At 40.6% G+C, this 24362-nt stretch overlaps 1 protein-coding gene across 3 annotated transcripts in view; it reads right to left on the bottom strand.

Moving 5' to 3' along the window:
- The window catches only part of tsnare1 (T-SNARE Domain Containing 1), a 148488-nt gene that overhangs the window by 38704 nt on the left and 85422 nt on the right, over positions 1-24362 (bottom strand). For 2 of the 3 annotated variants that reach the window (XM_018756973.2, XM_018756974.2), the window contains exon 9: positions 10969-11041. The exons of the other annotated variant lie outside the window; for it this stretch is intronic. In XM_018756973.2, the coding sequence (XP_018612489.1) occupies positions 10969-11041 (73 nt within the window). The remainder of the gene's footprint in view (positions 1-10968; positions 11042-24362) is intronic. 3 annotated transcript variants of the gene reach the window in all.

Here is a 24362-nt window from a genome sequence, read left to right as displayed (position 1 = left end):
GGTTATCTATTTATTTTTCTGTCCCACGAAATCAAGATGGCGTGTTTTTCAACCGGAGCTGAGCGCTTCATGTTTAAAGGTGAGCTACAGACCAGAATACTGCCATCAAGGTTGCAATACTTCAGTGAAGCTGCTTTTAATTAGATATCAAGGAAAGTACAAGAACACTTTTGACAGTAGACACAATGGAATGTGATATCACAAGACCGTGTCAACAAGCATTTGCTTTGTTTTAAAATAAAGCCAACCAAGGGTTATATAAAAACAAGATTTTATTTTGAAGCATCTGATTCTCACTATTACGGGGATGTTAAGCCAGCACCACTCAATCTGACCACCAAACTATATTATTTTTTTTATTATTATTATTTTTATTTTTTATAGAGCGCTCTTCTCACGTAGTGAATTAATAAATCTTGAAATCTACTGGCATAAAAGCCAACGGAACTTTATTTAAGAGAAACTTAACTCCAAAAAAACTCTTGTGCATGTGGAGTCATTGTCAATTCAATATATTCTAACATTTAGACACCAGTTAATATGTAGGGTTATACAATCCTCCAATAAAATGGCCAAATCTCCTGGAGGAAACATGGAGTCTCATTCATGTTGGTTTCTACATCCCAGACCAAGAGAATATAGTCTTACCACCAACCTCCCAGCCCAAGACCATAACAGAAAAACAGTGATGTATAGCAGACTTCACAAAAGGGGACTGAAGCACACCATGTGGTGAGACATGTTTTTTTTTTTTTTTTTATGAACCATTCTGAATATTGAAATACTAACTCAGGCATGACAGTGTCTCTGACTACTTCAAGTCAGTGTCATCATATCATTAGTGGAAAAGTGGAAACAACCACAAAAAGCTGCAGTTAGGGTTGGGGTCATGGTTAGGATTAAAACAAATGAAAGATGACAGAATGGAATGGAATGGAGGAAAAATTCGGGAATATGTTAAAGAAACAAACGTTAATCCCCTCCTGACTCAGCCACACAAAGAAAACAAAATGTGAATAAATACAAAGACCTGGTAGGTTTCTGAGGAAAACGACTCACAGTAAATTTGAGCTCTGACAATTACAAAGATTCCCATTATTTCTGCATGCATACTATTTAAATATCCCTAAACATGTGCTAGGATGACTGCTGGTATTTTACTTATTTTTAATTGGTCAGCAAATGATGTCTTATAACTTCTTACTTATGAGTTACAGCATACTTATGTTTATGTATTTAATTGACTTTCACTCATGCTATCTTCATATCTTTGTTCTGTAAGCAGAACTGTATTGATTTTAAACTTTCGTCACACCCGAATTGCATGGATAGAAAAATCTGGAGGCCTGAAAGACATTGGCATGTGTAGACAGAAGAGGCAGTAAAGTTCACTTAACCATAATAAATAAAACGGAATATCAAGTAACTGTACAGCTTTAGAATCACATCAGAAATTAAAAAAGCCTGAATACAAAGTGTGTGATATTTTGACAGTTTGACATTTTTGCTACAATGGTCAAGCATTGGATGTTGCCTTGGAGCCTGGGCTAAGTGAATAAAGTGACACTGTAATGCAATGTATTTAAGTATCTAAGGTCAAGTAAGCACATTTGCATAATTGCAAATATACGAGTCGAAAGGGAAAGTGATAATGGCTCATGTTATAGCATGTTCATTTACATTTAATTGGTGGGTTTGCACGATGCATTATCACAGTTTGAGTTTATATAACCAAGTATGCTTATTAATTTCACTTCATTACTGTTCATTCGGTTCCCTTATTGTCCCATTCTATCTATCTATCTATCTATCTATCTATCTATCTTAATATACATGTCAATGTCTGGTCATGTTTGGAGAAGTGACTATGTTGTGAGAGGATGCATTTGTACAGGACAATAAGTATGGTAATTTCCCGTGCTGCCTATAAAAGTGAATAAATAGAGAATGCAGCACAGATGACACGCCCATTATTTCTAAAGCAATTGTCTGTCGATGTGCCGCCTATTGTCCATGTAATTGTGTTAAAAAGTCTTAATTAAGATGTGCAAAAGACATTGTTTTTACTTTCATCCCAAATACACTTCAGTAATATAAGATCGATAACTGCTGTATTCTGCATATCTAATGCTTCCTTTCCACTGATATACTGTAAGTCAACACAGTGAGGCCCATTTTTCAGTTGCAATTTTTCTATTAGCTTCAAAGGTCAAGCATTCCATGCTTATGAAATATTGGTTGTTATATAAGAGTATAAACAGGTTTTTTAGACATTAAATGGACTAAAAATAGGAAAATTGTTGATCTCTTCCATTTTAGATTACTAGGAAAACAAACCATTATAATCTGCTCTCCATGATATGTAGTTGCAGTTGTTTTCAATATCACCCTGTGCTGATACCTTTGTATATAACAGTGACCCACTGTTGATGTGTAAAAAAAAGTGTGTGTATGTATGTGTGTGTGTGTGTATATATATATATATATATATACACACACACGGTACTGTGCACAAGTCTTAGGCACTTAGATGTTTCACAAGAAATATTTGTTTTATACGGTTATTTAATGTCTTCTGCATTTGGGTCAATGGGAAAGAGCATATTTTAGATTTCCAAGCATTCCTTTTGCAAAAAGTTACAGTATTACAGTAAGGATTCTGTATGTCATTAAAGAAAGAAAGTACACACACACACTGTCTGAGACTTTTTGTCCCAAGCGGGGTCGCGGAAAACTGGAGCCTAACCCGGCAACACAGGGCACATGGTTGGAGAGGGAGAGGACACACCCAGGATGGGATGCCAGTCCATCGCAAGGCACCCCAAGCAGGACTCGACCCCCAGACCCGCCAGAGAGAGTGACCCGGCCAACCTCGCCACGACCCCTCTCGGGACAAGCGGTTGTTGACAATAAATGGCTACTAAGCTTTATAGGAAGTTTATTAATTAACGGCATTATTTTTGGAAGCATTCTCACTTTACAGCTTACAACCAAGTGCCTAAAACTTTTGCACAGTACTGTATACACACACCGCATATATATGTGTAGCAACATCAGAGGCCCTTGTCCAGATAAACCAACCAGGGTTGACCACACCCCAGTCAGAGTCCGCAAAGTACTACCTTGAACCCACAGCTTACCTCTCCTGATCCGCAGCAATCTACAGGTCCTTTCTGCAGTCTCCATAAGCGATTTGATTGCCTTCCTGTTCTCCTTCCTCCCATGATACCCCAGTGACCCTATACGTAGACTTCCCTGCAAAGTCTCAGGCTACTTCAATGGGCATACACCTTGTCCTCAAGCCTTGCTTCACAATACTTCATCAAGTCCTCATACTTCATCTTTTTCCTCTCATTAGCCCCTTCCATGTGTTCTTTCAGTGGAACAGTAAGTTCCAACAAAGCGGTTTGTCTAGTAGCTGCAGAAATCACTGTGATGGTAGTCAGAAGTCTAAGCTGCTTTTATAAGTCAACCATTAAGCGCCCATCTCGTTCCATCAGAAGGAGCCCTGAACTGGCATAGGGTCCAGGTTTTATTTTTTCACCTTCTCTAAAAAATGCCATTTTCTGCCACGCAGGTCCTACTGTGTACTCTGCCCATGCTGACTGACTCTGCCACAGCCTTGAGCACCTGATCATGGTGCCAGGAATTGTAGTCCTCACGTATCGTTCTTGCACAGCTCCTTGGGATGTGGTTCAGCATCCCTCTGTTTGGACACAATGAGTTTGATGGAGAATCAACTTTCCTCAGTTTAACAGGTTAGATAAACTAAGCAGCACATCATAGCTGACCCCGGTCAAGAACTTGACATGCTGACCTTATGCTCTCTTAGGCTCTTCTCCAGAGGCCTTACAGTACCTGCTGCCCTCCCAGATACAACTGTGCCCACAACCATGCTGTGCTGGTGCCAGGACTCTGCCTGCCCTATTTAAGGCAGCGTGCTTCACTTTCTTCCTGTCCTCACCTCAATGCCCACTTCCTCATTCTGGTGACACTTACTTCCAACAGTACTGAACCATGTTGTCATGCGTAGGTTTCTAGTTCAGAAGAGCCTACAAATTAGGGTTCACTGGATTAAGACTGACTATATCATTACCATTAGCATCAATATATTTCAAACCTGATGCCTGAAGAGTTTACTGGCGAATGAATTAGAGGGTAATTTTTATCTGGCTTGTACTGTGACAGTCTTAAGCTATATATAAAGATATAATAAGATGAGAAAGTAGAAGTATTTTAAGATCAAGGATGAGGACCCTCATTAGTCACATGGCCATTGGGCAACACCTGTGCACAAACTGACACATCCCTTTTTTTTTTTTTATATTTCTCCTATTCTGATCCACTAATATTCTCTGGAGAAAACCATTTCATCTACAGGCACCACCGGGCAGAAAAAAAAAAAAAAAACACAAAAAATATTTAATCAACCTAAGTGTTTCCTTAGTTTGGGGACATTATCTTTTAGTCACATGTAGGAGCTGCATTTAACCACCTCATGCTAAAAAAATATTATGATAGCTCCACAACTGGCATTAAAAATGCATGCATAATATGAATATGATTAATAATCAAGGTCTAAAGAAATAAATGAATGAGATGGGAAAACAACATTCTGTTGAAATGCAAATAAACACAGAGCTCTGGGCAAACGCGCCATTCATTCTCTAAATACAGACTTTGACATGTGGTCACTGGCCTTCAGGGACACTTCTGAGAATTACTTTAATGGCTACTAAGCCATGAACTAATGATACCTATTAGTGGGATTTTTGGGGCCAATATTCCAACCTACACTCAGAAATTAAGTTCTCACTGAAGTCCTTCCAAGTTCCATGCCAGTTCTGCCTTGTTGATGGATCACAAACTTCCTGTACAAGAAAATGTTTGGCTTACATCACCTTTGGTCTAAACAGGCCACAAAAAGGGACAACAGTGGATGTGGATGAGACAATATTACCCTCATCTGGGAGACCCAAGGACAGGGCACAAGCACTTCATTCCTGCATTACCTGGTTACAGATTAATATTTACTGACTGTTCAAGGGGTAAAATGGCCATATCTTTATTAATATATGCAGCTCTACGCACAGTTTACAATTCCAATTTTTCCTTATACCCTAAATGGTCTGAACTGCTGCCCATGAAAGAGCCTTTACAGTTTCTGGCAGATGAAACGATCCATTTCTTTCAAAGCAAATCCAATTAGGTATGCAGTTCTCAGGTACAGCAGTGTTTCTCTTAGCCCACTTTGGAGAAAACTCCCTTCTGGCCACAAACAAGTCTAAGTTAGAGTGCCAGAATAAACACATACAAATTGCATGGGTGGAATTTTGTCTTGTCAATTCTATGACTGGAAGAAAAAGTAGAAGAGATCAAAAGAAATACAGTTAAATATGAAGTCTCTCTGATTTTGCTGGTTTTAGCTAAGGTTCATGCAAGACTCTCAACCACTTAGTGACCTGGGTGATCAACCTCATCGCTCTTGAAGAAGCCGTGGATCTTGGGTAGATGTAGGTCTTAGGGGTTCTGTATTCAGAGCTGTACATTTTCTTCCAAGTAGTGGGTGACCTCCTGGACTTTTTGATATTGCCAAACTTCTCCATATGAGTTTATCCCTCAAGACCCATAGAGTACATTTTACATTAATTTGCTTAGCAGACACTTTTTTCCAAAGTGACTTCCAGTGAACTCTGTGTAGCATTATCAGCTCACACATCTTATCCACCAAGGTGACTTACACTGCTAGATACATTACTTACAATGGGTCACTCATCCACACATCAGTGGAGCACACTCTCTCTCTGTCACTCACACACTATGGGTGAACCTGAACAGCGTGTTTTTGGACTGTGGGAAGAAACCGGAGTACCCAGAGGAAATCCACACAGACACGGAGAGAACATGCAAACTCCACAGACTGAGTGGGGATCGAATCCATGTCCTCTCGCACCACCCAGGCGCCGTGAGACAGCAGCACTACTTTCTGTGCTGCCGTGTCTCCCAAAGAGTAAATTCAGATGTATACAAACTAACAAGGGCATGTATAAATATTTAAATATATCCAATGCACTTGAAATAATGCCCTATCAGCCCCACAAAGAGCATTGGACAAGTGCTAGATGGAACTCATCAACACCATGTAATTTTCGTCCACAGAGGATCAAACCAAGGACATGGTAAACATAAATCAAATGTTATCCACTGTGCCACAAGCCACAAGCTTGACAGATGGTGCATTTGGTAAAAAAAAGTGAGTGATGGTGCTCACAAGCTTTTCTTGAGTGCTTGATGGCTATTAGCTTTTGTGGTTTGGAAGTGGTCTAGCTAGCGTTTATCACACCTTAAATTACAAGTTATGAAATTGTATTTTTTTGTCCAAGGTCCACAAAGAGTACTGTAAACACATCATCCATGTGCATACACACACACCACATGCCAAAGTCACATTCAAACATTTCATTAGCTGGAAGCTTCCCTAGTGTAATGTCCAGGAATAACTGATGGCCTAAATGAAGATGAAGACACAGAGCTTAGTGAGGACACACCATGGAGAGTTCACCCATGGAAACCACAAGACCTATCACTTAAACCTGTTACCTGTTTCAGTGTATGCACCTGTGTGTCTGTTTGTGTGAAAGCATTGCCTGACATGCACTTATTTCTAATAATAGGGCAATGCACACATTTTAGTTTTTGTCTCCATTACAAAAAACTGACATGTGCATTGTGCTATTATTTGTTATTTCCCTGTGTCTATTTTGGTGTGTGTGTCATTCATAGAGGAGGGCTGAGTTAAAGGTGGACTGATGAAAGAAAATGCTATAATAAATCCTATAACAGAGGCTAATTGTATTAAAAGGCTTATAAAGTATCCAGGAGATGACTACATTCTTTACCCTTGTAGAAGGAAACTGGCCAGATTTGCTTTGGCGACGATCCACATGTATCCACAGGGAACTCATTTTTGAAAAAAAAATGTACAAAACATTAAAGAATAAAATAAAATAAAACAAAATAATGAGGTTATCCAGTACCTTCTGTGGAGGTTTGGTTTTTACATGCCCAGTCACTGGAGAACATTTCCTACTAAATCACTAATATAGAATGTTTATTATTAGCTTATTCATGTTCCTTTCGTCCTGCCACAATGTTCCATCACACATGCTTTTTTTCTCCAGGAAAATAAGCTCTAATTACAGTTGAATGCAACTATGTGTTGAGTCTGCTTCTACAGTTTAGCTTGTGGTAGAGAACAGGCAGAGTTTTCTCACATCGCACGGTTGAGGGTAAATCAGTGGCATGGTGACTGATCTGCATGTCGAACCTAGTCACCACATGAGCACAATTGCTGGCTTTTGCTGATGAGCCTCCATCACTACCATCTCTGCTTGATGAACAGCATGGCTTTAAACTTCCTAAACATTTTACCCCACTCTAATGCGATTTGATATCCTGCTTTTAATACCCACAAAACCATCCACACATACCATAGTTTGGGGCCCTATTTCAGGCTGAAAGAGACCTTTTTTTGGGAAACTCTAATGGATCTCAACATGAGAGTACTGTATAATGCTCATCTATTATCCGGTGTGCATATCAAAACTGATGATGTTCTCCAAAAGCTGAAGAAGGTGAAAAAGGTGTATAGATCTGGGCTGTTCAGCCTTCATAGATCCACCTTATGTTGATTTGCCTCCAAAAAAAAAAAATACAAGGCAGTTTCCCATCTGATCCAGGTCAGAGTTTGCTCAGGGAACAATGTTTGCCTAATGCACAGTATTCACATTTCAGCATCTCACGTTGAGCTTCAGTAAGATGCTGGCCGTCAAATACAGAGCCCCAGCGGCCTTGGCACCAGGCTCCATAACCATGGATTTAAAAAAAAGCCATAATTTACATAGTTGCCTCAGTACCTCTATTTTCTGTAATACATTCTTATGCGCCTGACATGGTGTGCAGGGACACAGCAGTGACAGCGGTGAAAAAAAGTGTTTTATATCACACTCACCTGACAAATGCTGCTGTATGTCTCACTCTGCAATATGAATGAAACACAATGCCTTCAAGTCCCTAGCTCTCAGTTATCATTAAATTCCAGACTCCAGCTGCAGGAAAGCACTTAGTAAATGTTTGAAATGTTTTCCGGTGTGACGTGCTCATTTCTTTTTTCTAGGTCAGGCAAGAAAAAGGAAGAAGACCAAGTTCAACTTCCTTGTAAGTAAATTAAAAGCAGAGACAGTGATGATGATTTTAATTATTATTATGGTCAGTCTCTCTCTGTCTTGGAAACAGGTTACTTATTAGACAGATAATGAGATGAATGTGTGATTGACACTTTGACTATTCTGGAGACCTACAGTGTCATCCTGTGCCCCAGAAATGACCAGACCTGCACCTTGCTGTCCATGGAGACTGGTTCATTTACACTCTTAGACACTCAGCCATGAATGGAATTTCAACTAAATTCGTTACACTGTTCACACAGTTTTAGATAAAACTTCAGAAATGTATTGGCAATTAGGACCAAATTCACCAAAACTCAAGTTAAACCAGTTTTTACATAACCACTGTAGTAGTAAATGAAATATGCTTCTTTAATTTGTGAAATAATAAAGCATGGACTAATTGATATTTTTTTTTAGTTTAGGTTTGGAAATCTCTAAAGATTTAGATGTTCAGCGGCAAAGAATAATGAAATGAACTGATACATTTAAAAATCTTTCCATTGCCTCGAAAGAAGCAACTTTACTTATTTTTTTCACCATTAGAATACTGTTAATCTGCTGAGCTCCCTCTGTCCCTCAGAGATGCTGAATCCCTTTCAACATTCCAGCAGGGTCTAAAGACGCATTCTCTCCTGATGTCCTAACATGTCTTCTAGCATGCCTTCTGTTATGATTGCCTTTGTACTTCATAGGTTACTCAATTATAAATGCAGCAACTTGGATAATTTGCCACAAATAGTGGTGTAGGGCAAACCGACTACACTTCGACAATTGCATATGTATGCAGCCCTGCACCTGCTGTGAAATGCACTTCAAAAATAATCAGAATTTCGCATTACCTGGAGAATAGTGTCTGCTAAATGAATAAATGAAAAAGTCAATGGGAAAATCTAGAGTAATTAAGAGCAGCATACTGCATGACTCAGGGTTCATCACCCTTATGTAAAAAGACTAAATAGCACATTACTCCCCTGGAAAAAAAAAAAATGTGATTGACTGTGGTGACTTGCAAAATACACTGAGACTCAGGCCTTCAGGCAGCACCCACGAGAAACGACTCTTCCCACAGGACCCCTCCTCTGTTCTCTGCCTACAGAAGAACCCAACACCAGCCCACTGCAGATTTGAAAGAATTCAAGACTCATACCCACGTCCTCATTATAAAACACAACTGGCGCATGTGATAGTGCCATTTAATGATGAACTTGTTCATGTGTGCAACATAGAAATATCAATGTAGAGCAATAACTCATCATGCTTGTGGCTTCAAGTCCAGAGCTCGGATGTTGTATATATGGGCAAAGGCCTGAATTTCACTTACTCTTTTGAATATTTAGGTGTTTGTGTAATTATAAGAAAAAAAAAGAATAAACTGTGCTCATTGCTCTGACACCCTCAACAAAAATCCATTTACAGTTTATGTATTATGTATGAAGAGCATCGGTACAGATTTGCCTTTATATTTGCGGGTGTGTGGGCTTACATGCATCTAAGCATATACGTGTGTGTCTGTTTAGAGCTTTTTTATTTTTTATAAAAGGCAGCGTTTATGGTCACATATGAATTTATGTTTTTATTTTTTCAATGGCATGATTGTCCCCAATGAATGATCAGTCGAACATTGGAGGAGAAAAGAGGAGCACTGTAATTCAAAGCTAAAAGGGACATAACAATGATTTGTCGACTGTTCCTTTAGTCTGTCTAAAGGTCAAAGACATAAATATGACTAGAACCTCATATGTCCCTTAATGAATTTGCTTGCAATTATTCCACCAAATGGAAAACACTGTACACAAAGGATTAATTAAAGGGGGAAGGCAAGGGGACAGGTTGCAATCCTCCTCTTTCAGTGAAACAAAGCACCAATTAGAATACAAATTGAGTGATTAAAATTTGGGGGAATTTCACAGTGTAATAAAGCAGCTTTGCTCAGGCGGTGGCCTGGATGTCCAGCAAGCGGAATAGCACAGGCACTTAGCCAGACATTTAGCTGGGCTTAGCACACCACATGCCTGCCCTGTTACTCCACCCCCCCTGGGCAGTGGCGGTAGCCCTGCGGTCCAGCTTCAAGCTGGGGCCTTATTTCTGCACCCTTAAGCAAAATACTCAATATGAATCTACAGAGAATATGTCACTATCACAATATCCCCCCACTGACAGCTCTTCAATTCAGATTTTTTTTCTCATATCTGAAAATATTGGGATTATCATCAAAAGCCACCTTGATGCAAGGCAACACAACCCACAAAGGTATTTACAAATCTGTCACAATCACAAAAATACTTCTAATAACACCAGATAAGCAATGTTGCAATAACTAATGGGTAATTCAACTTACTATGACTTTTCCTTCAGGCCCCACACCAGCCTCATGGAAAGTGTTGGTGTTGTTGTACCAACAAGGGGACTAGACCCCTGCACAATGCACGTACTTTTTCGTGGCTTTAGGTTGCCAGTCAAAAGCGTCACTCATTTTCACTGTTATTACTGGGAGTCTTTCACTTTCTCATAACCACTCACTCATCTGATGCACAACACTCAAGAAGCAAACTGGTCAAGAAATGCTTTTACCATGGTACACTCTCAATGAACATCAAGCCTCCTGTTTGTTTCTGACCACCGAGAGAGGACTGGTACTCCTCTTTCCCTGTGATGGGTGTGACTTGATTAAGCTAAATTCACCACTGTCTTCCTCATGAACCAGTGAACAAGAGGACAGCAGGACAATGCAAGCTCTTACCAATGGTGTCGCCCTGCTCGTGGATTATGGAGGCCAAGTCCTTCATTATCTGGTTCACATCCAGCATGTCCCTCTGTGAGAAGGAAGAACATGGAAGTTTTTTAACAGCACGTTCTTTACCTTCTGTTCATGAGCTGTAGGAAGGAAGGGCTTGGGATTGTATAATATGTCAGACCTCACAACTGGTCTTGGTTAGCCCCAAAATAAGGCCACCTCCAAAAAAGAAAAAAGAAAAAAAATCACTAACTTAAGACTTTAAAACTTCAATTGTGGAAAGTCTTTTTTTTTCTATTGGGAAATATGTAACATCTTTTATAACAAATAAAGCATATTGATAAATTTTCTAGGTGAATTTGTGGTAAAAACATATGTTCCCATTATTAGACTATCAATCATTTTAAAAAAATTAATTATTAAAACTGAATAAATCAGTAATGAACTTAAATGACTGATTAATCTAAATTATTCAACTGAAAGCTTAAGAACAAAGCATACATATTCTTTTTAGTCACTGATTGTCATAAACACTCTATTTTTAAAGAGTAAAAAGAAATATTAAAGTATTTGTGCATGATGACAGGCATTCTGTGATTAATACAAATTATAGTGCGTCCTTGGCTGATGTTTTAGTTTAACCTGGTTAGAATTGCTCCATTCACATACTTAACACCTCAATCAAGTCTAATTAATCAGAAGGTCAGTTTGAACAAAAACCAGCATACAAAGGGTCAGCAAGGCCAATATTTGTAATGAACAAAAATTATACCTTCACTGCAGACACCATTAGGTAATACTATATGTATTGCACCACATGAACGTTTGAGGACAACACAAATAACTCCTATGACAGATGTGTCCAGACATGGCTACCCCAACGAGGATGCCAGGACCACAAAAGAGATACACACATAAATATGCACACATAGAAATTACTGATTTGCAAAATAGAAATTACTTTTTGCTGATAGGAGAATGTTACCTAAAATTTTGCCTAAACCTTGCTATTATCTGTAAACTGCTTCCTTTGATAACTATGAAAAATGACTCAGAACCAGAACAATACACTATAAACTTCCTGAGTTTCCATATTCCGTCATAGATCAGAAAAATAATAAAATGTATGTTATGATTTAAGGAGCTGCCCGTGTGGACATTTCCTTTCATTGCTTTCCAGGGCTGCTCCTATTCTAACACTATCAGCGCCCAAAAACGTGTTGGGTGTGGAGGCATTTTGGTGCTATTGGACAAAAACCGCTGTATATCTCCCCGTGGCACTCCCCAGCTGTGTTTTTCCTCCTCAATGTGGCCACTGGCTGGGTCTCCAAAGCCCAAACCATGGCTCCATTCATCAGAGGAATCTGCAATTGTTGTGGAAAACCTGGATGCAAGCTGGTGGCCGCAGTTCAGTTTGAGCCAAGGTGCCTTATTGCAGAAAAGTGAATCCTCCAAAAGGCTTCTCTGTTTACCCATTGCCCTTCCACTACATCACCAGGTAGCTGTATTTCATGGAACTGCATACATGTTAGCTCCAATGCATCATGCTCCAGCTTCTGGGCAAACATGGCTTGTTATGCATATTTTATGAAGCTCTTTCAAACCGAGAGTGCAGAAAGAACTCCACGGGTAGGTAGTGTGGTGACCTGGAACTTTATTTTTGAATCTGACTTTTTCATTGTCAGTAATTAAATTTATACACATTGATTTTGCAGATTTTTTTTTTTTTCTTCCAGAGCAACATACAATAGGATTTCATACTTTGCTATACTCCAGTACAAGTGTTGTGCTCATCCACCTCTGTCTGCTTGGTGGTCCCACTCACAAAGGTTCCAAAATCCAAATGCTATAAGTTCTCGGTTTGGCTTCGATGTGGTGGAATGAGCTCCTTTTGTCCCTCAAAGCTGCTGAATCCCTTTCAACATTCAAGAAGGGTCTCAAAACACATCTCATCAATGTTACATAGTGTTGTACTACATTGTCTGATACAATCGTCTTCATATCGCCTGTCAATTCTGTATGTAGCCACTTCTATCAAAACTATATGTAGCTATATATAAGGTATACGGTGCTTTTGAGAATTGCCTGTCTGTATTTCCAACTCTGAGTTATACCTCACTTTAGAGAAAAGTGTCTGCCAAATGAATAAATGAACAAATATACTGCAAATAGAAGAGAAATTCCTTATCCAAAATCAGTGGAAAAAAATATTAGTTTAAAATGCCACAGGGCATTGCTGTAGCCAGATCTGCAGCTAGTTACCAAAAAAACTAGCCAAAGTCACAGTGCACAGCTGTAGCAAGTCACCAGATTCCAAGCACATGGCTGTGGTGAGAACTTGGCACTCCCAATTCACAATGCTGCTGATCTCGCAGATCCTCTTTGATGGTCAGGCTGTTGTACAGGCACTCGTCCAGCTCATCTCCAAATGCACAATCATTACAGAGACATGCAGCTCTTAGAGGGGTATTACATGGAATCTGAAGAGAGGCGAGACAATGCGGCATCACCGCAGCTTTCGTAGCTGTGCCTCCGGCTGCCGTCGCATGTGGCCCTCTGCCACTGACCTGAGGGGTCACAGCTTTGAGTCCCAGACATGCACGGTACACATGACACTGTAGCCAAAGTTCAAGTTGCATTAAAATACAATTGCAAATAAGTGAGGTGTGAAACTCTGAGCTGTTTAAGGGTCAATATGCATGGTAAAGCATGTTATGGAGTGGGGTTGCATAATACTGAGGGAAATGGCTGATACGCTAGAAACCCACAGAGAGCTATCTTTAGAACAACAGCTGTAAACCGCTTTCGTATACTAAGGCAGATATGTCTAATAGCAGGAGTGCAGTGCGATGTGGAGCTCCTTTAAATACTATCAATGAGACAAAATAAGGTGGAAAGACTTCTGTTCTCATTTTTTAGTACTTTGAAGTGCTTTTTATTAAAGGGCAGAAAAACAACTGCTAAACTTATGAGATGTATACTTCTGTTTACTCTGAGTTGTATGAGAAAAGAGTCTGTCAGATGAATAAATGTAAATATTTCAGTTTCAATTTATCTCAGCAGTTGCACAGAGTGCAAAACAATAGATATAAACAGCACAGTTACAGAAACAGCAGTGCTGTATTATAAAGTTGGGCAAGTAAGCAACCTGGCAGTTGAGGAGAGGAAAACAAAAAAAAAAAAAAACTCCCAGCCATAGGAAGAGGTGCCAGTGGTTTCCACTACCAAAACATTGTGAAAGGTCTGCCTTTGTTTTATCAGATTTAAATTTCAGACCCATATCAAGGTCTTTTTTGGCCCCATAACGTTTGTGTGACTCATAAAGAGCTCTATGTTTGAAGGGAAGGACATGAGCCAGCAGCTCAGCCAGCTCAAGAGAAAGCCATCAAAACAGGGTCACTGCTGGCAAAGCATGATGGAACTGCTGACATGTCGCTAACGGAATAAATAAAGGACATTTTTTGATATTTATTTGATATTGATTTGATAGTGATTTTTTATGATAAAATTCTTTGGAGCAGAAGAACAGGAGGATGATGTCTGTGGAACTTGTCAGTCGGTCAGTATCAGTGGCATGCCCACTGGGTCTTGGTCAGAGAGGGCAATAAAATGTATTTTAAATCACAGCTAAATGGATTGGAGTATTTACTCACTGTCAGTGCTTTACAGTGCAAATAGCTCCAGTTGAAACACTGGCACAATGTGTGCGAGAACAAAATTAATCTAAAAATTTACAATAAACTGATAATACTGTTAAAATACTTGATTTAAACAATGGCTGAGCATTTCTTGACTCAGTTCAGTGTAATGTACTTCTATAGTTCCTTTCTGAAAGTGGCATTATTAACAATAACTGCACAGTTAAAGTGAACAGCAGATCAAAGCTGTGAAGGCAACAGTAGAGAAAAGAAAATTTAAGGTTAGTATAAATAAATGAAAAAACAAAGAAAAAAGATTTATTTCCAAGGCCATCTGGCTGTCCACCCATCCTAGGCTTGCTAACACTACACAGTTTTTTTGAAATATTAGTATTCGGTTTCTGTTATGCTGATCTTCCTGACTCCTCCGCTCTGGACAGTAGGTGGACAGGCACTGCAAATGATGAGGCCTCAGCCTGTCAAAGTTCAAACTGAAATCAATGAACTTTAAATGTGTATGCAGACAAACCTGAATATTAGGCAAAAAAAAAAAAGAAAAATTGAAAAAGTGATACTTGTTGAAGAATGAGGATGGGACCTCATTCTTGGGGCAAATGCAAACCAGGTGGATTCATCTTCCAGGATGGAAGGCTCATGACCGCTCACTTTTGGGAACAGAAAACTATGGATTAGTAGAGCGGGTAATAATCCTGGGCAGAATAATTACTGCAGAGGCTAATTAATTTTAATCTATTATGGGACCCCACCTCCACCACCCCACCTCGCTGTGTCAGTGTGTATACCTGTTGCTTATCGCTACATGCAGAGAGGCCAGATAAGGCAAAGGTGCAGGCTACCTCCCACCATGACGAAGGGAGAGATGAGCAGAGGGTGCAGATTAAAGGCCATCCCGAACGCTGTCTGCTCATTTTGTTTGCATCATTTTTAGCTAAGCTTAACAGGAAAGAACCTCAACTTGTCAATAAATAAGACTATAGTATGCTATCACTGAGGAAAATACAACTGATTTTGAAACAAATAAATAGCACAGTATATATATCAGCATGGCACAGCAGGAAGAAGTGCAGCTGTTTCGTAGCACCTGGGTGGTGCGAGAGGACGTGGGTTCTACCCCCGCTCAGTCTGCGTGGAGTTTGCATGTTCCCCCTATGTCTGCGTGGACTTCCTCTGGGTGCTCTGGTTTCCTCCCACAGCCATTTACATTTACATTTATTCATTTAGCAGACGCTTTTGTCTAAAGCGACGTACATCTCAGCAAAAGTACAATTGTCCAGAGGCATGTTGTTCGGGCTCACCCATAGTGTGTGAGTGACAGAGAGAGTGTGTTCCACTGATGTCTGGATGAGTGACCCAGTGTAAGTAGTGTATCTAGCAGTGTGAGTCACCTCGGCGAATAAGGTGTGTGGGCTGATAGCACTACATATTGTTCATTGGAAGTCGCTTTGGAGAAAAGCATCTGCTAAATGAAGTAATGTAAACGTAAACGTGACATAGAGCAAAGAGGACGGTGTCAGCACCAGGGACAGCTCCACAACTCTCCATTCCACACAAACATGCTGCCGATTCCTTCGTTGCTCTAGGAACTAAAGGACGTCAAAACAAGCAGAGAGAGTCAGTGAGGGTAGATTGACCAGAAGCTAAAGACTGGCTCTCCTTCCCTTTTGAAACAGCCTCTAGAGGGTCACCCCAGTATAATTTTGGAATAAAGAGCACCAATGCCACAATAAAGAACCCGGTTTGACTGGGAACAGCCTGGACCTGAGACCTCAGTTTACCTCCCCAAGTCTGTCATTTTCATTTTTTCTCAATCCCAGAAATTTCTAAAATTTTTACACTTGTAAATTTTAGACAATGGCAAAGTGAAGAAAATGCAATTAAATGGGAACGATAAAGAAAAAAAAAAAAAAAACCTTTGCCTTTTTAAAAACTCATACCTCAAATGTTCATAACACGAGGAGCTCGCGTGTGTGTTTCCCCATCCGTAGGTATGAGTGTGCGTGCAAACTTCTTGCCTTGCTGATGGCTGCGCTTCGGAGGCTGCTCAGAGGGGATGCAAAATCAGACAAGTGCTTTTTGTGTGGGCCAGACAGCAGCAGGAAAAGCAAGGTCACCTACCCCCCCACCCCCAGTTTCATGTGAATATCATTGCAAATGGGAAAAGAAGGAAAAAAAAAGGAAAAAAAAAATACAAGCATACGCAAGGAAGAGGGAAAAGACTTAACTATTCAGGCCAAAACTGTACCCTGGTCTCTGATGAAATTAACAGTGTGTTCTATTCTCATACACTGTTAATGCAGAGATATATATGTATGGCATGAATGCACACATAATTGAGTGTGAGCTGTTTTTCATAGCAACCGAGTTTCCCGTTGGGTTTTCAGTTGTATTAGCCCGCCCAGAGTGTGTTCGGCGAGTCCCGCAGGGCGAATGATGGCAGAGCCCCGTTTCCACCTGAATGTTTTTCCTTTTGGACCAAGCTTCTTGGGCTACTGCCAGACAGAAAATAAATAAATGAACATAGACTGGAGTGCCAGAGACTGTGGCTGTCGTTTCTGCCCGAGTAAACAGTGCCATCGCTCCTGCCTGAACGGTTCAGGGACAGCCACGGGAATAAATCACACATCATCAAACAACTACGGGCCATTCAAATGCCGGGGTCCTCCTGGGAACACAAAACAAGGCCTCTGTGACCTTTCGGCACGGGTGGTTAACTCCGGCTCAGCCAGTCAATAAGTGTGTCTCTTCTGTCCCCATGGCCACTTTGTTATGCGTAACACGGGCTGATGCTAAAAACCCAGAAGCTGATGAAGAACAGGGTAAAGGAGACAGGTAGCAGCACGTACAACGTCAGCGTGGACGTGCACGCGCGCAAAGACGTACGCACTCATGCACACTTGTCATCTGTGCGCACAAACCCAAACACACGCATACGTCCCTAAATGCAACGCGACACTCTTGCTGATGCCCACACACACAGAAGTACAGACATACACGTGCACACGAACGACCACATAGGCATCCACATGCACACACGCCCAAAACTGTAAACAGACCCTCACCTGCACATATAAACACAAACTTAAAAACATTTAATCCACAAGGAGCAGCTGGATTTTTCTCTGCCAAAGGCAATTGCCACAGCTAGAATGGAATTCGCCTGCATCTCGACCCGAACTGCAACTGCGAAAATCAGGGGAGATGAGGGGTTATATTTAGACAGATCTTGATAATCTGTTTTGAAGTCCATTATGCTCAAAATGGACTAGCAGAGTTTTTTTTTTTTTTTTAGCTGCTTGCTGGAGAGCCGCAGCTAATTATTTTGGATTATCACGCTACATTTGCTCAGGAGCTGCAACGCCTTTCAGGGAGCACGGCAGGCCACTCCGCTCCCTGGGGGCTGTCGATCCATACGCTCTGGCTCAGCTCTGGGGCGATGGGAGCGAGATGCAATAATGCACCAAGAATCAAGAAGCCAGGGGGTGGCTGAGCTTGAACTGTATGAGCTGAGGTCCAGGACCACTCCTGTTCTAACCACAGAAAAAAAGCTGAATTGAGTACAGGGAATGCTGCACAATACAGTGTAGCATTACCTTCTGCAGGTCACATTTGGATGGCTTCCACATCCAGCGTGTCAGTGCTTCTGAGCTCATGGACCCCACAGTTACAGAATTGTTGCCTAATGCACTGAGATCACTGGAGAGATGGTCTATGTGACACAACTAACCCCCCTTCCAAAACCAGTTCTCCCTTGATTTCCAAATGTGTTGATTTCTTTACCATTCCCTTCATTTGTAGTTAATAATTCAATAATTCAATGCCTGACTGTTTTTAATATTTCAAAGCCTAAATTTTCTCTTTGGGGCAGCGGGTAGCATAGTGCTAAAGGCTGCTGCGTCTGAACTCAAATTCCCCTGATCAAGGTATCTGCCCTGAGGTAATCCCGTAAAAATTACATACCTTTTAAAAAGAAAAATTTTTTATGTATATAGAAAAAGATAAGGATAGGGGATATTTTTTTGTAAGGTATTACGCCCTGAGTTGCCGGGTAGGCTCCGGTTCCCCGCGACCCCGTATGGGACGAGCGGTTCCGAAAATGTGTGTGGGTGTGTGTATTTTATACCACATCACTTCTGGTAAAGGATGTTAAAATTGACTAAGGTAATGTTTTAATGGAAAATGTGTACGTTCATTTGAAAGACTGTAACAGTGTAATATGTTTTTCTGTTGGCTCCAGGTTCTACCACATATGCATGTTGTAACTTGAATGATGACTAATGAATCGTTCATAGTCTCAAAAATAAAGAACTTCCATAAACATGGTGGCACAGCGAGTAGCGCTGCTGTCTCACGGTGCCTGGGTGGTATGAGAGGCCATGGGTTTGATTCCTGCTCAGCCTCAGTGGAGTTTGCGTGTTCTCCCGTGTCTGTGTGGGTTTCCTCCAGGTGCTCTGGTTTCCTCCCACAGTCCAAAGACACGCTGTTCAGGTTTTCCCATAGTGTGTGAGTGACAGAGAGTGTGTTCCACTGATGCATGGATGAGTGACTAAGTAGTGTATCTAGCAGTGTGTGTCACCGCGGTGAATAAGGTGTGTGGGCTGATAACACTACATAGAGTTCATTGGAAGTCGCTTTGGAGAAAAGTGTCTGCTAAAAAATAAATGTAACTAAACCTAGGGGTGCATGACTTCTCTCACTAATTTCACATGCTTTTCTACATTACTTTTACTAAACAACGATGTCAAAATTAAGCAAGATTAAAAAAAGTCCCCCCCCCCCCCCTCTAATTTTCAAATAAGTAACACACTGGCCAATATTTCAATGAAAAATACCTCACAGCTGTTTGTTACTTCATAATTCATCACTTCACCATCAACAACTAAGGTATTTTACAATCCAAACAACTTTCAGGGCTACTGTGGCACAATGGGCTGCACAGGGGTCTCACGGTGCTTAAGTTGTGTGATTGGACGTAGATTTGACTCCCATTCAATCTGTGTGAATTTTCTCTTCTCCCATGTTCAAGTGGGTTTTCTATAGCTCTTCCAGCTTCTTCGCAGAGTTCACAGAAATACTTTTCAAGTGAACTTGTAATTCTGCAGTTTCAAAAATGTGTGAATGTGTGTGTGGTTACTCTGCGAAAGACTGGCGGCCCATTTCTGATGAACCCGTAGCGCCCAGTGCTTCCAAGAAGGCTCTGGCACCCTGCTTTAGGATAAATACACAAGTTCAGGAGTATTTTATACAATTACGTTTCTGTTTCAGAAATGTCAAAAAAAAGTGACATCGTATTTGTGCACGCTGCTCAAAAAGAATATTGAGTCACTCAACAATGTGTTGTGATGAATATGGTTTGAATCATACAGTGCATTCAAAGGTATAACTCATACCTTATTAATTAAGCTCTCAGCTGGAACAAAAATCAGCATTCACTGGGGTTCAGCAGAAAAGCAAAAACCAAAAATCATCTTGGGTAACGTGCAATGATTATGAGTGTCACCTCCCAGTTGGTGGACATTTGCTGTGAAGAAAATGTACTGTGAAAGGCTGGGTTTAGTTTTAACAAAAAGGTATAAATGAAATATTAACGACGAAAATTCACCAAATGCTGTTTTCAAGATGAAACTGTGTGTAATAACCTCAGGAAAAAAAAAAAAAAGAACACATTCTGTTTAAGACACCAGCCTCATCGCTGAGGCTGCTAACAATTCAAACGCTTCTTCCGTTCCGCTGTCTTACTGTCCTATGATTTCACCCTATTTGCAAAGTGCAAAAAGGGCAAAATATCAGAGCGGCGCCTGCTGTCTCATTTGTTTTTTAAAACTTTATTCTGAAATTTGGGGTGATTTAACACAATGCAGAGTCCCACCACTGAGCTTGAGGAGCTATTTATATGCGGAACTGGTTCGAGCACCACTCCGTGCTGCTTTTAAGGTGCCCCTTAGCAATTTGCAGAGTATCTAACCCATTTGCCATGCACTCCAATCGCACTGTTTCCTCATATTAATAGTTCCATCCGTTGATGACAGTGCACTCTGCTCGTGCCAACTGAGACTGATAGAGGCTTCGTTAGCTCTTGAGCTGCTCAGAGTGTTCTTCCGATGATGTCGGATGTGGGGACATTCGGTTTTAGGACGTTATGCAAATGCCCAAAGTCCATTTTCTCAGTTTCATTTCAGGTGACACCATTAGAACTGAGCTTTTGTCTTTGAGTGTCCATTTTGGAAGCTTCCTGTGCAAATTTTTATCCCCACCTTCTTTATAACATTAGTAAAGTACAGTATATGTGTCCTAGTGTCTGTCTGGGAGAATATTGTACAAAAGCACTAAAACACATCACTTCACAACTCTGAGTTACACTCGTCTATCCAGGAGATGTACCTTTTCTGGATCAGCGGGTTAGGTTCCTTGTTATAGTCGATGTGCATAACCCATTCACAATACCCATGATGTTCTACTTCAAACAAGAGCTCTAGGGCAGGTTCTCTGAACTGACAAAGTGGAAATCACTTATTCCCCTAAAAAAAAAAAGTTCTCTAGAAAACAAAAGGAAAAAGGGGCCTGAAGGAGGAAGTGTATGAATTTTCCAGTGTAAATTTCTCATCATTCCCTTCTGACAGTTGCCAGCCACAGACCGACAAGCTTCTGCACCTCGAAGCAGCTCAGGAGCCATCAGACTGGTGAAAAAATAATAAGAAGAGATTTTTAAAAAATTTCTGTGTCCTTCCGTTTTAGGGCTACTCTCTCATACCACAACCATCACGGCTACATTCAGTTCTCTAATATACTACACTAATCATATGCAGTACTCTGATGAACTCACTCACTCACTGCTTGTCAAAATTAGGATCACAGCGGATCCTACGTCAGAAGCATAAAGCAGAAGGCAGGAGTGGGCACACCCCGGATGGGATCACACTTAAAAATATATGTTGTACCTGCATTGTATCATTAAAGTACCCACTTCTATAAATGGACAACATAATTGTAGATTCAAGTCATCCTGGATAACACCATGTCTTAAGCAAAGAAACGCAGGAAACACTCATCAAGTCTGATTCATATGCACTTGAGGACGAAGCAGATATGTAAGTTCTATCTTGCAGTCCTCATTAAACTTCTCTGTCATTTGCTTTGAGTTTGCCAGTGATATATGACATGCACAATGCCCTGTAGCTTCTCCTGGGAGATCTCTGCATTTCCCAAGGATGAGACGACTAAGTGGTTTGGATGCGGGACCCCTCTGGGTACGCATGAGTACTGCGGAGTGGACGTGGGGCCCGCCAAATGAGGGCAGAGCCTGGCCGGGTCTCAGAGGCTGCTATACATCAGCAGGGGAAGGGGGAATGCTTGCCCGCTCAGTTGGGTTTGGTAAAGGGATTGCCCCTGGGCCTTCAGCTATACCCTGCCAGTACCTCACCCACAGGCAGAGGGACAGCACCTTTGCATGCTACAGTACAAATGTAAGTAGATTTATGCATACCAAAACCATTGAGCATGAACTGCATTTTACAGTTCTGCCTTTAAACGATTTAAGTCAAGCATACATCCCACCCAGACACACTGAACAGACGGTGTGTACTAGAACACAGAGTGAATTCATTCCATTCAACTCCTGTCAAATGCTGTCAGAAAGTGGGTTCAGTGAGAGATGTCAATGGACTAACCACGTTTCAAAGTATGATAAGTCCTCCTTTTAAGAAATTCTGTGTGGCACTCCAAACATTATGTCTCAAATTCACAGCTATTGAAAAAACAAAACAAAAAAAATCTCTTTTACGTGCCATAAATTTTTTATATACGGCAAATTATACTTTTGGCAGTTTTGCACAGTGCACTGTTTCATTCTTCTTCTTCTTCTTATTATTATTATTATATTGTAAAGTCTGATCTGAGGGTGCGAGAACAGGATTCCCTACATCGCCACAGTTACTGTGTCATGGGTTTGTGCCATCAAACACTGTCCCAGCTATTCTGCAGGTCATCCCATGTTGACCATGAAAAAGATTCTGAGGATGCAAAATCACAGTTATCCCATGTTGCAGGAATGTTGTCTAAAGTGTAGCCAGGCAGCTTGACAAGCAGGAAGAACTTGGTGGCAGGGTGACACAGTGTCTGCTAAATAAATAAATGTAAATGTAAGAACTCTGTAATCCTAACCCTTATCTATTTCATTGAAAAGTCTGGTTAGTGGGTGTGAAAAACAGATTTTTCACACCACTGTCTATATTTAGATGTGGCAAAGCAAACTTAAACAGAAGCATAAGTATTTACACTAGTACACCAAGACACCCTGGGACAAAAATATTCAGCATCAACACTGAGCCTTTGTCAAAGCCTTAATCAAAGCTTAACTGTGGTGTCTTTAGCTGCACATTTACTGTGCCTGGAAACAGCACTGTTTATTTGCATGCAATGTATCCAATTTTTTCAGTGTTTTCTTTTTTGAAGAGTCTTGCAGCATCTAAATTCAACGGTTATTTTTTAAAGTGTGAATTTCCTAAGACTAAATACACTGATGAGGCTACGTGTTACAGCTAGCTAATTGACAGGATCCATAATGAAAACATTGCATCATGTCAAGTGTCCTTCAAACTACTCTTTGACTTCAGGCTTGTATATTTATGTTGTTGGTCACAAACAATTTTTTGCATTTTTCTAAAGAAAAAAATGTGTGGATAAATAAGCATGAAGTTGAATAAGAAAAGGAACAAAACTGTACATAGGCATGTGGCATGAAGGTAAAAAAAAAGGCTCCCCTGCAGAACATGGGCCTGTAGGTACAGCAGCTTAAGATCCCCAGTTAGTCAGTAAGGAAACAGGGGGGTATTTGGGCCAGCAGAGGTCAAGGACACGAGAGGATCCTGAATTACTTAAAAGGGGTGTGTGTGGCGGGGGGTAGCCTGGAAATCACAAAAACAGCCTTGTCTTGGAGGGCATCCACATACGAGGATGTTAGCATCACTATTTATTTTGAAAGCATCCCTGTCCTTGAATACAGAAGGTGCTGAATTTCAAATTCACCTTGTAAGTTGCCCCCTGGAACAACCTGGACTTTTTTGTTTCTCCAATGCAACAGTATCCGCCAACATCGACACCTGGGTGAATGAAAGGAAAGAGACACCTGCCCATTGCCATAAACAAGCTCCTAAACTCACCACCTACCCAAAATGTGACACATTAGTTTTTCTTCAAGCATGTTGACTCAAATAAAAAATATTCAGTAGTAATAATAATAATAATAATAATAATAATAATAAAAGTTCCTGGGAATCTTTCAGCCTTCATTTCATAGATGTGAGGAAAGACTTCTTGTTGGAATGGCTTTCACGACCTCTCCCACAGTACAGCTGAAGATGTTTAAAATAGAGAAGAAGGTCCTTGGCTTCTTAAAGGCAGTTTACTGAAGGGGGGTGGGACAACAAGCAAAGAAACTCAACTGCCTGGAGTGACTTTCTTCTCTCTTCATCTGTTGTTGAACTTTTTTCTTCCTTTCATACAGAATAAACTTGTACATTTCCATCGTTACCACAGTGAGTCATCATACTAAATTAGAAACTGTAAATTGGTTGACCACTTGCAGGATGTCAAGTCAGGATGATGCACCAGATATTGAGTTTTTTTCTTCTTCAGAACAAAGAACTATGGATAGAAATTATGCATATGATGTATATCCCTTGGAGGAAAGATGGATGCCCTTGCTTCCTTAAAGAACTAACTCCCACATCTGTACAACTATAGATG

This window comes from Scleropages formosus, chromosome 8 (assembly GCF_900964775.1).
Source record: "Scleropages formosus chromosome 8, fSclFor1.1, whole genome shotgun sequence".
In the NCBI taxonomy this organism is placed as follows: domain Eukaryota; kingdom Metazoa; phylum Chordata; class Actinopteri; order Osteoglossiformes; family Osteoglossidae; genus Scleropages; species Scleropages formosus.
Note: the sequence above shows the minus strand (reverse complement) of the source record. Positions and strands in the feature narration are given on the sequence as shown.